The following is a 15,734-nucleotide window of genomic DNA, read 5'->3' as shown; positions in this document are numbered from 1 at the left end:
TGGGTTTACAACTACAAAAACGCGGACTTCAGTCACTTAAATACCACCATTTCCACACTTCCATGGTCTGCTTTTCTGAACAGCTCAAACATTGACAAAGATGTAGAACTTTTCTACGATATTTTACAATCAGCTATAGATGACACTGTTCCTAAAGTCCGCATAAAAAGAAGGAAGTTCCCTCAGTGGTTTGATGCTGACCTGGATCTCCCTTGTTAGGGAGAAGGAAATCGCCAGACGCCAGTATAAACGTTCTAAGTCCCTTACCGACTACTCTGTTTTCTCACGTTTGCGTGCCCAACTTAATCTAGCCAAGGACGTACGTTATCGGGAATATCAAGCAGATGTCCAGTCCTCCATCCACGATAACAGCAAACGCTTCTGGGGTTATGTGAAATCAAAACGCAAATTAACTCTGAATTCTTTGAACTTTGAATTTAACGGTAAACATTCTAACTCCAGTTCCGAGGCTGCTCAATTGTTTGCCGATTTTTTTGCCTCTGTGTTCACTGAAAACAATGATCCTAATCTACCTTAGCTTAATTATCCATGTTTTGGACAATTATCACATGTTAATATATGTCCGGACAGTATTAAGAAAGTCATCGCTTCTCTAGACTTGAACAAAGCGAGTGGCCCGGACGGTATCTCCGCCTGCATCATTAAACACTGTACCGATGTTCTTGTTGTTCCCCTCCAAATTTTATTCCAAAAATCCATTTGTCTTGGTCAGTTTCCTTCTCAGTTTAAACAGGCCAATGTTGTCCCCGTGTTTAAATCTGGTGGTCAATCAGCAGTTGAAAATTACCGCCCAATCTCCTTGTTGCCCCTTTTTGCTAAGATCTTCGAGGCAGTTATTGTTCCTCATATCTATCAACATATTAAACCAAATATTTCCATCGACCAGCATGGATTTGTTAAAAAGCGACCTAGCGGCCGATATAGCTCCGCTGTGTTTATGTAGAGAATAACTATTTTTGAGACATGTTGATGAAGAAGGGTGGAAATCTTTGATAGCTCGATGCAGTGGCCAGAAAAAAGTGGCTAAAATAAGCTGCAAAAATACGCAATGAAGATTTCATCATACTTTGAATGTATCACATAGGATCATTTCTAAGAACATGTCAACCAAAGCTATCTGATGAGTAGTTTTTGAGAATAAATTTTTTGACCAAAAATGGCAACAATTGCCTCCAAAAGTAAAAATTGCAGATTTCATCATAATTTCAAAAGATCAAATTTAGTTCATCTATAGAAACCTGTATACCAAATTTCAAAGCTGTTAGACAAGTACTTTTTGAGAAACGCATTTTTTGACCAAAAATAGGAAAAATTGCCCCAAAAATTCAAAATTGCAGATTTCATCATTATTTCAATAAATATCATTTAGTTCATCTATGGAAACCTGTATACCAAATTTCAAAGCTATCAGATGAGTAGTTTTGAATATACACATTTTTTGACCAAAAATGGCAAAAATTGCCCCAAAAATACAAAATTACAGATTTCATCAGAAATTCAATATATATTACTTAGCTCATCTGTAGAAACCTGTATACCAAATTTCAAAGCTATCAGACCAGTACTTTTTGAGAAACACATGTTTTGACCAAAAATGGCACAAATTGCCCCAAAATTACAAAATTGCAGATTTCATCATAATTTCAATAATTATAATTTAGTTCATCTGTAGGAACCTGTACACCAAATTTCAAAGCTATCGGATGAATAGTTTGGAAATACACATTTTTTGACCAAAACTGGTAAAAATTGCCCCAAAATTACAAAATTGTAGATTTCATCATAATTTCAATAACTATCATTTAGTTAATCTGTAGAAACCTGTATACCAAATTTCAAAGCTATCGGATGAGTAGTTTTGGAAATACACATTTTTTGACCAAAAATGGCAAAAATTGCCCCAAAAATACAAAATTACAGATTTCATCAGAAATTCAATACATATTACTTAGTTCATCGATAGAAACCTGTATACCAAATTTCAAAACTATCAGACCAGTACTTTTTGAGAAATAAATTTTTTGACCAAAAATGGCAAAAATGCCTTAAAAATGCAAATTTGCATATTTCTGCACAATTTGAACAAATCTGAAATAGATCATCCCTTGGGACCTATGTACCAAATATCAAAGCTATCTGACTGGCAGTTTTGAAGAAGAAGATTTTTAAAGATTTTTTTACCAGAAATGACAAAAATTGCCTTTAAAATACAAATATGCAAATTTCGCCATGATTTGAACAAATCTGACTGAAGGCACCCTAAGCAAACTGCATATCAAATTTCAAAGCAATCTGACAAGCGGTTTCAGAGAAGAAGATTTTTTTACCAAAAACACCAAAAAATGCCTCAAAATTACAAATATGCAAATTTCATCACGATTTGAACAAACTGAAGTGAGGTCACCTTAAGTGAACTGCATATAAAATTTCAAAGCAATTGACTTGCGGTTTCAGAGGAGAAGGCAATTGTTGACGGACGACGACGGACGACGGACGACGGACGACGACGACGACGGACGACGACGGAAAATCAACCTATTTGATAAGCTCCGCGTCGCTGACAGCGGAGCTAAAAACAGATCCACTACAACTAACTTAGTGGATTATACAGATTTCATCTCTGTTTCACTGAACAATAAACAACAGGTAGATTCAATTTACACAGACTTTAGCAAGGCTTTTGACAGTGTCTGTCACACACTTCTCCTGTACAAAGCCGCCAAATTCGGTATATGTGGTAATCTGCACAGTTGGCTGGCTTCTTATCTTCATCTTAGACGACAGAGGGTAGTGTTTGGTAGTTGCTCGTCAAAATGGTACATTGCTTCGTCAGGTGTGCCCCAGGGTTCACTCTTGGGGCCACTACTTTTTGTTATGTTTATTAACGATATTTCACTGTTAGATATTTCTGCAAAGCTCAGCTTGTATGCCGACGATGCCAAGATCTATCGCACCATCACATCCCTCGCTGACTGTGTCATGTTACAGCAAGATCTTGACAAATTTGCACAATGGTGTAACAACTGGAAACTGTCACCTAATATCAGTAATGTAAATTTATCAGTTTTACACTTAAGAAAAGAATCATTTCCTCTCTTGATTACTCCATCAATGGTACCCCTCTTCAACGGGTCTCTGTTGTCAAGGATTTGGGCATTTACCTTACTTCCAACCTTAATTATTCTTTTCACATCAATAACATTGTTTCTAGAGCCTTCAAATCTCTTGGTTTTATTAAGCGTCTCTGCCAGCCATTCAATGACATTTCAGCAATTATTTCTCTGTATTTTGTTTATGTAAGATCTATTCTAGAGTATGGCTCTGTTGTGTGGTCACCCCACCAGAAGGGCCGGTCAGAAAAAATCGAGAGAGTACAAATTAAATTTGTGAAATACATTTGTCGCAAACTCAATGTTCACTGCAGTAAATCCAGCTACCCATTTTATTGCAGAATTCTGAACATTCCTAAGTTACACAATAGAAGACTAACCCTTGACATGTGCTTTTTGCACAAAATAATTCATTCACATTATGATGCTCCAGATATTCTAAATCAAATCTGCTTTTATGCCCCCAGTAGAAATTTACGCAGGAAACCCCTTTTTAAACCAGACTTGTGTTCTGTTAATTGCAGAAAATTCTCGACAGAGCCCAGATGCATGTCTGTTTTTAATGATATCTCTTTTAAATGTAATATAGATATTTTTTCTACGCTGTGTAGTTTTAAAACTATTTTATCCAGTCATTTTAACAGTTCTCCTTTTTGATTCGTGTTATGTTTTTTTTTTTCAATTTAATGTATCGTGCTACTTTTATGGTTGTCTTGTACATTTTTCTTGTGATTGTGTGACTTTTTTGTTTCGCAGATCTGTTAGTGGGTTTGCCCGTTGATCTGTGTATCAAATAAAATAAAAATAAAATAAAAATAAAAAATAAAATAAAATAATGTTAGCCTACATAATAGTATCTTTAATGTACATAGCAAGTTTTATCAATTTTGGTCATGTAAATTCAAATATATATCCCTAATTTCAAAAATTCATTAAATATGCAAATTAGGAGCTGGATGAAGTAAAAATGCTTAATGACTTTCAGTAACGTCGTATCATAGTATCTTTATGTACATAGCAAGTTTCGTCAACTTTGGTCTAGTCAATACAGATAAATATCCCTGATTATGAAATTTCATTAAACATGCAAATAAGGAATTGGCTAATGTTCAAATGCTTAATGACTTTCAATAATGTTCTATCATAGTATCTTTAATGTACATAGCCAGTTTTGTCGACTGTGGTCTCGTCAATTCAGATAAATACCCAATTAGGAAAGTTCATAAAATATGCAAATTAGGAATTGGCTGAAGTAAAAATGCTTAATGACATTTAATAATGTTCTATCATAGTATCTTTAATGTACATAGCAAGTTTCATCAATTTTGGTCATGTAAATTCAAATATATATCCTTAATTTCAAAAGGTCATTAAATATGCAAATTAGGATTTGGATGAAGTAAAAATGCTTATTGACTTTCAGTAATGTTAAATCATAGTATCCTCAATATGCATACCAAGTTTCGTCAATTTTGATCGAGTAAATTCAGATATATATGCCTAATTAGTAGATTTCATTAAATATGCAAATTAGTAATTATCTTTCACGTCACCCCTTAATAACTTGCACAGCTGATATATCTTGATGTGATCAACATTTGTAGCAAATCTCATCAAATTGTGTGCAGTCGTTCTCAATGTATAGCCGTTTTTTCTAAAATCATTAATTATGCAAATGAGCAAAAAGTAAGCAAGCCACACCCACCAAAAACTAATCAGTTCTTGCCATTTGCAAACTGAATCTATGTACCAGATTTGATTCTGATCTGATGAGCCGTTTTTTAGATATTGAGCACACAGACAGACAGACAGACAGACAGACAGACGGACAGACAGACACACAGACAGACAGACATCGCTACGACATATGCTCACGTGTGTCAACACGTGAGCAAACAACAGTCATCCTTTGATGATAAAGTCACAGCACATCGTGACTTCACAGGTGATGATACTAAAACATCGTTCATGGCTCTCGTATTACCGAAAGTCCTTCCTTATTAGTCGCGCCAGCGGCTTACTGACTACGCATGCGCTTATTCATAATATACTATGCGAGTAACCGGAAGTGTACCCTCGGCCTTCTTTCATGGGCGCCGCCATGTTTTTTTTTTTTGAGTACGCGTAAATAAACAAATACGAAACAAATTACTATGATATAACATGCCTTTTATAAAATATACCTCTTTTATTAGCCAGTAAATGTTATTATACACCTTGTCGCTGATACAAAGTATCGTTGATATAGATAAACGGAGAAAACTGTCGTGCATATGAACGGGGGCATACGCAAAGAATGCTGGGATTGAATTATAGAAGAGCGCCCCCTGTGTCAATAATTAGATTCAAAAATTGCAAGTTTTGAGACGGAACGCTCTAGTTTTCAGCCACAGGCGCTCCTTAGCTGGTTAGTCTACTAAGTAGATCGATTTTCGGTTCGATTTATCGATCCCGTAGTCGATATGCCCGCCACTGTAACCTAAATACTCACAAGGTGTGCAACACAGTCACTCAAAAAACACACCACCCGATTTGTCTACTGGCCGTGCGCTCACACAAAACATTCAGAACTACACTCCCATATACCTAGTTGGATCACAATTTAACCATCTCCTCGAAAATCACGCCAAAGAGCGTGTTACTCGCGTCATCTTGAAGAGATCGGCTTTAGGTTGCAGTGGCGGGCATATCGACTATGGGATCGATAAATCGATCCGAAAATCGATCTACTTAGCAGACGACCCAGCTAAGGAGCGCCTGTGTTTTCAGCTTGCAAGTGGAAGGTGGGCAGTGCGGTTACCATCTCAATGATAATTATTGCATAATACGTCCCTTGTTTAACGCAATAGGCTGTTATCATTGTAAAAATTGCCAATTTTTGTCCAAATTTTTACACGCTACAGAAAGTCTATACCTGCCCTGCTGCAGGGTTTGACGTCGTGTAACACTGTAAGTACGTGAACTGCTTTTCAGAGGGAAACTGGGCATAGTTGTCATGTAAACGTTTATGAAGTAACAATTACAGTTTATCATGAATCAATACAAATAACATTGCCAATCTTAACCCCTGGCGCGACACCAAGGCTGAGCCCTATATAATATTAAGACTTAGATAAATAACCTCTGAATCTTCTCTAATTTTGTCACAGAAAATAATCTAAATTGACTTTTATGAACATTTTGTAACAACCTGTAATTTTTGTGTGTCATTAGATCGCAAAAAACATGCGCTGAAGGTCATCCAAGGTCATCCTATATTTTGGAGAAAAAAGTTTGTGTCATACTGTCATCATCCAACAAATGCCAAAATTCTAACCCTTATAAACACTGAGATACGTAAGAGGTCAAAGATCACCCCAAAATCTTTGGATAAATTTTGATTGCATGTACTGATCAATAAACAAAAGACAAAAAACTCCTGGTGCTTGTAATTGCTTAAGTCAATTTAAAGGTTTATTCAAGATCATTCCAAATTTTGGGGAAAAATGGTGCATTACTGGTCAATGTCTAAGGAAATCAAAGCTATAAGCCTTGTATGTACGTAATTGCTACGATATGTGAAAGAAGGTCAAAGGTCATCTACAGTCATCCACAAAATTAAGCAAAACGTTTTGGTGCTTCAACTTCAAGCAAAAATGGTCTGTTGGTTCTGATAAACAAGATAGTTGATTATGATTTTATGATTATCGTAGGTTTATCGTAAAAGGTAGCATTGCAACCAAACACACTCAAACTCAAACCACTCACACCAGCGATGTTATGAACAAAATTTCAGCTCAAGGCGTTTTTAATGGTTTTAGTTTTAATAGTTCATTGTGTTAGCTGAGAATTTTTGGTCCATGATGCTCCACATGAAAGCCCTCTTTGTCAGCCTTACATTCATTATACATAATTAATTGGGTACACTTCCTGTGAAATGGGAAAGTGATTATCTGGAGTACTGATAGGTACCTTGTGCTTATAAATACCACCTCTTGCAGTTGCAGAGATACAGGAAAGTAGGTCAAAAGTCACCAAAAATGCTGGAAAAACATTTAGTTGCATACTGGTCAATATTCAAAAGAAACAAAACTTCTAGCACTTATAGTTACTGAAATATGTGAAAATATATCAAAGGTCATCCAAAAATTTTGGAAGTGCATACTAGTCAAGATACATGAGAAGCTGGTAACATATTCCCAACTTACTAACAGCATGTCAGATATCTGAGACCTATCTCCAGTATTTGACTCAAACTTAGAATTAAGAAAATATAATTGATTTTGTCCAATATATTAAAACAGCTCTAATAAAACAGCATGTATCGGTACCATCCATGCCACAGTGTTCATTCTAGGACGTAAAAACAAGGGGCCACTGTGGGCCCCTACTCCTGTCCCAAGGGGGCCATTTTAGAAAATCGGGGGCCGTCATGATCACACATGTAAAACCCTTGAATTTTCTGCTGAAAATACCATAGTCTATCAAGTCAAGAAAAGGAGAATACTAGAGATCGGGCCACCTGTAACCAACGAAGCCTACAGCAAACAATGGCAGCAGCAAACTAACCGTTTGGTTTGATTCAATTGTTTACGTAACTTATGTGATGAATTATTGATGTCGGACTTTAACAACTGTACAAATTACTACGGACTGTGATTTTGACTGTGGAAACGATCATGATCAAAGCTTAGCGCACCGGTAGGATTTCTCCGAGTGGCCCCCGATTTGCACTGGTCGACAATTATCACACTGATAGTATACAACACGATAGTGTAACCCGTATGACCTACATAAAGTGATCGATACATCAACTTTTAAACATAACTTGTATGTATTAGCAAATTTACGATCATTGGTTCTGACCAAGGGGTTTTACACAGCGGTGTTGTTCTATGCATAGACCTGGCTACTCTGGAAAACGAGATATGTCCACAGGCGCTCCTTAGCTGGGTCGTCTGCTAAGTAGATCGATTTTCGGATCGATCTATTGATCCCGTAGTCGATATGCCCGCCACTGCATCCTAAATACTCACAAGGTGTGCAACACAAACACTCAAAAATCACACCACCCGATTTGTCAACTGGCCGTGCGCTGGCACAAAACATTCAGAACTACACTCCCATATACCTAGTTGGATCACAAATTTAACCATCTCCTCAAAAATCACGCCGATGAATGTGTTACTCGCGTCATCTTGAAGAAATCGGCCGTGTTTTGAGACCAAGCGCAGTGAAATGTGGCCTGCAGAACGATTCTACCATATGACGTCATTTTTTCCACTGCTGATTGGTTCAACTATACTACACCAGTGACGTCTTGCCATGACCTTTGTTTTGGCCGTTGATTAGCCAATCAGTAGTGGAATAAATTACATCATATGGTAGAATCGTTCTGCAGGCCACATTTCACTGCGCTTGGTCTCAAAACACGGCCGATTTCTTCAAGATGACGCGAGTAACACATTCATTGGCGTGATTTTTGAGGAGATGGTTAAATTTGTGATCCAACTAGGTATATGGGAGTGTAGTTCTGAATGTTTTGTGCGAGCGCACGGCCAGTTGACAAATCGGGTGGTGTGATTTTTGAGTGATTGTGTTGCACACCTTGTGAGTATTTAGGTTGCAGTGGCGGGCATATCGACTACGGGATCAATAGATCGATCCGAAAATCGATCTACTTAGCAGACGACCCAGCTAAGGAGCGCCTGTGATATGTCCAACCTAAACTGTGTTGCTCTTCAAAACGATCATCTGGCCGGCCAAGCATGAATGCTTTCCTTGTAGTGTTCAACGTTTCGCTGGTATGGACGATAGACGTTGCAACGCTTCAATTTAAGGGACTGCCCGATCATCCTGGGTTCATCAACTATTATATAGTACTGGCGTTAAAATCTGAGTGGCGACTAGCTTTTCACGATAACGCAGCGGCCGGAGCCGTTGTTTACATTTATCGATCGTACCACATGCGCACGGGCTCCAATACACCATTGCCCCTACATCAGTCCTTTCTACCCAGCTTCCTATGCACCACCATATATGCCGTAGTGGGCAAAGGTCGAAGGGTAACTGAATCGTTTTACATGGCACACTATGACTGAGGTAATGACCTTCGGGGAGCTACGTAAATGTATGAACTAAGTGAACTCTGCGTGATCGACCGACCCATTCATAAAATGTTGCGCCCTTAGTGGCGCATCAAAGGTAGAAATGAGGGCCATTCGAGATTTTTTTGCGCAAATTGCGCAATGGCGCATCCTAGAATTAACTCTGATGCCATACTTCTAAGATCATCTATTGTAAAGGATATTAACTGACAAAAACACAATATGGGCATGTTATTTCCCTCTAATATCAAACTCAAATTTAGATTACTGTAACCTGACAATATCACAGTTACAGTGCAATATTAGAAGGGGGGGTTTGTGACAAATCGGCCGACAAGCTGTTTTATCATATAACATCTGATAACATTGTCCAATTTCTAAGTTAGAGTCTAATATCAGAAGGGGTTGATTATGGCATTCCTACAATACTGTTTTATCTTATAACATCTGATGATAACATAAATTGTTCACTCAGTATGGTCCAACCATGCATTGGTCTGGTCCTTCCCACGTACTTTACCATAGAAAGACTGGACTAAGTTCCAAATTTTAAGTTAATTTTGGGTTTGAAAGATGTGCAACAAGTCATGTAAATCTCAAATTGTCATAACAATAGTCAGTAATGCAGATGGCACTGTGCCAGCCTACATATATGCGTAGACATCACCAACTATATTACAGCTTGTTCTTTATTAATTAGATACAGTTGTGAAATGACAAAATATATTTAGACACACATAATGCGAAAGAAAGAGCACGCATTGACATTGTTCTACACAGATTTCACAGAGTTTGACTTGTATAAATTAACATATGAGTATCGTATCTCAGTCACTTAACAAAAAGACAACTGACCCAGCTGGTGGATGATAGAGCTATACGGCTGCTGTGATATTGATGTACAAATCCCAATCCTAATATAAAGAGCTGACTCACTCATAAAAAAGGCAATTTTTCAAAGATTTATTTGATAAATATATAAATGAGTGAATGACATAATTTAAAAATGATTTTGGACACCATGGGGTAAAGGCCCAAACGGTATGTAATGTTGCCACATTGTTATTTGATTGTGCTTGTGTGTATGTGTGTGTCATTGCAACTGGATCAGCAGATCCTAAGATACAGTTTTGGCAAAGCAGCATGAGTTGCCCCAAAAATACAATGTTGCATATTTCATCATAGTTCAAACATATTACATCATCAAAAGAAACAGATAACCAAATTCAAAGCAATCTAATAGGGAATTCTAAAAGGGGAGTTTTTACAACTTAGAGCATAAAACCCCCAAACCGCAATATTGCATATTTTGTCACTTATTGAACAAATGTGATATTATTCTCAGGAACCAACACACCACATTTCAAGGCAATTGGATAAAGACATTCTTATGAGGTATTTTGCAAAAAAATGGTAAAAACTGCCCTAAACCCAACATTGCAATGTTCCAAGCGATAAGATGAAAGGATTTTGAGATTGTTTCACAAAAAACAGCAAATATAGCCCCAAAACACTACTGCATATTTTGCATATTTTCCCAAATTTGAACAAATGTGTCTTTCACTATCCCAAGAGTCCTGTATACCAAACTTCAAAGTAATCCAACGAGGGTTTTCTGTGTTTTTTACCACAAAAAGCAAAAAATTGCTTGAAGACACACAATATTGCATATCTTGTCACATTGTGAATAAATCTGACCTATCCAAAAAAACCTTCATGCCAAACTTCAAAGGAATTCTCAGGTGTTTTTTGGGGCAGCGGCAAAACTTTCTTGAAAAATATAATATTGTATATCTTGTCACAGTCTAAATAAATCTGACTTAATACATCATCCAAAGAAACCTGTATACCATCTTTCAAAATAATCGAGTGAGCCAATTCTAAAAAGTCAATCATTGATGAACACTGAGTAGATGAATTATGGACAATCAGCCTATTTGATAAGCTCTATATGATTTACATGTAATAAAAATACCAACTTGAGCAGAACTGCCTCCTGTATTGGTACAGACTTTCATGTTCCCTCTTTGGTTGAACAGATTTTGAGTTCTTAAAGGGATAAAGTCATCGGAACTGTGCTCAAATGCTGTACCGGTACATGTATGATGGTGATTGATGAAAGTTAAACATGTGTCATAATCTACATCATATAATTTAAATATTGCAGCTATGATGATAATGATATTGACGAAATACATAGTTTGTAAACAAGAAACTTGCACACCAACTCCCCCTTCCTAATATTAAAACTGTAACTGATATTGTCAGATAATGATTTAAAGCGCCTGGAGCAGTGGACCTACAACAGTTTCCCTTAAACCGGGAAGTTACAGCACCGTGGGCGCACAATAGGGGGATTACTGATGACACAGTCATTTGCATACACTGGGCAGAAGTTTTTGAATTCACATAGCATCGCTTTAACTGTATGATACATTTGATTTATTTATTTATTTATTTATTTATTTGTCATTCATATACAGGCCGATATTTCAGTGTCCAACACTGTTCTTCCAATATCTCCTGTCATGCAAGATGTACAAATCAAAAACCACAACAATTAAGAGAAAATTTACACCAACAGATAAAAATGAAAAGACAACACAATAAAACAAGAACAAATAACTTACATAAAAGCACCAAAACACAAACACACACACAAAATCACTCACTCAAACACTCACTCACTCACACTCACACAAAGTTAAAAGTGTACAACCTTAAGCTTATATTTAAAGGTCGCCAAACTAGGAGCCGATCTAACTTGAGTAGGCAGACTATTCCATATGCAAGCACCATAATATGAAAATGCTCGCTTGCCATATTCAGTTTTCACTTTATGAATGTAAATATTGCCGTTACTAGCATGTCTCGTATTGTGACTATGTATGGAATTTGAAAGATTGAACATTTCTGTCAAATAACTTGGGGCACTATTATTAATGACTTTATAGGTTAGAGCCGCTAGTTGGCGCTTCCATCTAATAGATGGACTAATCCAACCTAGGCGTTCATACACTGATTCTGTTCTAGTATCCCGTGGAACCTCCAGTATTAGTCGACCGGCTCTTTTGTGGAGGAGTTCAAGTATGATACATTTGAATTATCATGATGGGCACTTTTGTGACATATGCAAATAGGGGTAACTGGGAACACATTTTGAAATATATTCTCCGACAAAAAAACAGAACATTTTTTCAGTTTACTTTTGACTCATTTACAGTTGCTATATATTCACAGACATCATATGCAAGATTCAATGACAATGAATGCCTGAATCACGGCAAAATTATGGGATTCAGGGACCAAACATGGCAGGTCCAATCAGTAGCATGGCTTTTTTACATTTGCATAGACTTACGATAATCCTGCTTTTATAGGGGGAAGTTCCTGTTTAAATGCAATACACTAGTATTAGTCTACATAGATAATTCATAAAAGATGCTGAACATAAATATATTGACAGCAAAATTTATCTTTAATATGTATTTTTTATTTTTTATCTAAATTTTAAACTTAAAGTGAGTTCTTATGCAGAAGGCTGTTTTCCCAATCTTTTGGGAGATTTGCCAAACAATAAACCTGCCGGTTCTTAATTTCTTGTTCATTTGCAAATTATGATGTATATTGTGTCACCATGAAGCGTGTGTCACCACACATATTTTACACTAATTCTTCAGCAACATAGTGATAAATGTCTGTTATAACATGGACTATTAAAAAACATTAAATTATCAACATTATCATGAATTGAAAGGTTTAAATAATTAACAACTTTTTCATTAAAACATTCATGTTTCAACAATCCTTGAAGTTACCACAGAAATGTTTTGATTTTTTGTCTATCACTCAATATTAGGTATGGGTATCCCTTTAAAACTTGATTATGTCAGTAAATTGGGTCAACTGTTTAGAAAACCTCCATTTCCACCTAATTCAGTGTTGACATCTATCCTGGGATCTTGCAAATGCCAAAAGGGATAGTTTGGCATAATCAACTTACCCGGAAACTGAAACCCTAACACTTTTGCTGGAATTTCTTCAATGAAAGTTTAAATCATTCTCTTTGATATATAAGGATAAAATCTGGGGTCACCATGCATTGTTTGTGACTATATAGAGAAACACTGACTACCTGACATTATCTTAAGCTGAAATGTTAAATGGTCATGATCAATGATCATGATTTATATGGGATAAAATTTTTGATTATCAAAATACTTAGACGGTGAAAACTTCACTTTCTATTCATAGGCTTCAAAATGAATTCACACAAAAAAAGATCAGTAAAGTACTGTTGTACAATTATTGAATGTCCTGAAAACTGTCTTATGAATGTTGTTTCGCACTTACACTCTACATACGACTATGCGCTTCCAACTTTGAACACAAAGGGGAAGGTTGCTACGTGATTAAATTAATTTTAAAGGTATACTGTCACCTGTTCCAATTTTGCCGCAGTTACCATGGAAAGAGGAAATCTAACCAATCACAGATTTTAAGTGGGTGGCCGCTTTTTACAAACAGCGCCGTCACATGGGCATTTTGAATACCAAGGAACGCCCCTTTCACCATATATGGGCATATTTAGATTACAGGTGACCTTTAATGGCAGTTTGCACCTTAAAATTGAAAAACAAAACTTTTGCTCAAACTTTCCATAAGAAAACGTGAAACCATCCCTATCCAAAATTAAGAATATAAATCAGGGTCACATGTCCCTGCCAAATCTGGTACAATAGAGTAAGAATTCCCTTTACAGTGACACTTGAAATTCAAAATGGCCGCCATCCCTGTGTGAATGAACTCTCAATGGAGAAAAATGAAATCTTCGATTTTTACGAAAATAAGCCGTTAAATATACATTTACCCAAATGAGTTCTTATACGTATGGAAGATCAAAACTTCACGATTAAAATTTGAGTCCGAATGTCTGTCCCGGAGGTGCATTCTACCTTAAGCCAGTGTCTCGTATGTCACGTACTGCACTTGAAGTTGCAAGAAGTTTATCATCGCCGTAACAAAACAGTCACGTCATGCTCAGACGTCCAAGTATTGATCATGTTAATCGCTCTTAGTTTTTGAGTTACTTAAAATAGATCAACTTCAAGCATCCGAGGTTCCAATAATTCGCTTAAACTTTCGAAAGCTAGAGCTGCTATCCGTCAACGGTCTCTGAACGGTCATTGAAGGTACCACACAGATACCCAAGCTAATCCTCCGCTCACTGTTAATGTTCTGTTGGGAGTGACATAATCTCTACTACCTCCATGGACATACCAAACACACAAGCGAGTTCTTGGAGATGTGGCATGAAGGCGCAAGCGAGACCATGGCAAAATCGCTTGCGGTATGGTCGCTTCTGGTTTGATCAGTACACGGCGAACGCCCCTTCGTCAGAGGAACCGTCCTCCGTGCACCAAGGCCGTGTGTTACCAACCATGACATTGACAGGGATCGCGTGAGACAAGATAATGGAGTAATGGTATGTACAGAATACCGCGTACTCAGACACCATGGGAAATCACCGTCCCTCGATCGTTATGTTTTAAGTTGATACTGAAATTTTGTTGGTGTGTTTCTCACAATCCATCACAAACATATTTCGGAGGGACTGATGAACAGCTTCCCATCGCCCTTTATCCGATGAACTCAGCCTCAACCGGTGAAGAGAGAACACTACTAACACTAGCGGTTATGTTGACTGCATGTTAGGGGATCAAATATCCAGATGAAAGCGACATTCAAAAGTGAAGTTTCTCTAATGCGCCTGTTGTAGAGAGTAAAAACCATACTCACAAAGAACGACTCCCGAAATTCCGTCATATTTGAAGCCCTTTTTTCCAAACCGTGTTTTAACTGTCGTACGGTGGTGCGTACACGTCCCGGCGATGTCACGTTATGGTGTATATAAACAGAGAACAAAGGTCACGGAAGTACAGCGCGATATTTGTTTGTTCTATTCATAGTGTTAAAAGGGGATTACTTCCATGGTTATTCATCTCTTCCTACCTCCATGCTCGGACATTTCGTTCTGGACGAGATTTGCAAGAATGATCATATTTGAATGATTTGAAAAAGTTAGGAAGAAGTATGGAATAGGATTGGGTGAAAGTAATATAAACAAAGTTTTTGATTGGACACACTAATCGGGTCACGGAGCTGTTTATTCACCAGTTTGGGGGTGGGCGGAAGTTATCAAAAGCTGCAAATTGTCAAATTCTAACGATTGAAAGGAGGTATAACTCAAACATTGTACTCAACAGTTTATGTTGAGCAAAACCTAAGTGGGGGAAGTAAGTCCAATCACTGTATTGTATAACGGTAAAAGTTACACAACACGTGTGTTATTGGTGACTTCGGGCTGGTAGGGACAACCATTTTATTAGGGGGAAGTGGAGGAAAAAAGGGATGTCGTTATTGTCAGCAATCTTTTTCTGTTGTCTGTTCTGCACCAAATTATTTTTCCGTAACCAGAAACATTGCAAATCGTTTTTCTTCACGACCAATTTTTAAC

General features: G+C 37.2%; 1 protein-coding gene across 2 annotated transcripts in view; it reads right to left on the bottom strand.

Moving 5' to 3' along the window:
• LOC139139731 (nostrin-like) overlaps window positions 1-15,254 on the bottom strand; it is a 57,534-nt gene extending 42,280 nt beyond the window's left edge. Inside the window, exon 1 of one of the 2 annotated variants that reach the window (XM_070708591.1) lies at window positions 15,017-15,254. In XM_070708591.1, the coding sequence (XP_070564692.1) occupies window positions 15,017-15,043 (27 nt within the window). In that variant the 5' untranslated portion in view covers window positions 15,044-15,254. The remainder of the gene's footprint in view (window positions 1-15,016) is intronic. The other variant, XM_070708594.1, reaches the window with a different exon arrangement.
• Between the last annotated feature and the right edge of the window lie 480 nt (window positions 15,255-15,734).

The sequence above is a fragment of the Ptychodera flava genome, chromosome 9 (genome assembly GCF_041260155.1).
Source record: "Ptychodera flava strain L36383 chromosome 9, AS_Pfla_20210202, whole genome shotgun sequence".
Lineage (NCBI taxonomy): Eukaryota > Metazoa > Hemichordata > Enteropneusta > Ptychoderidae > Ptychodera > Ptychodera flava.
Note: the sequence above shows the minus strand (reverse complement) of the source record. Positions and strands in the feature narration are given on the sequence as shown.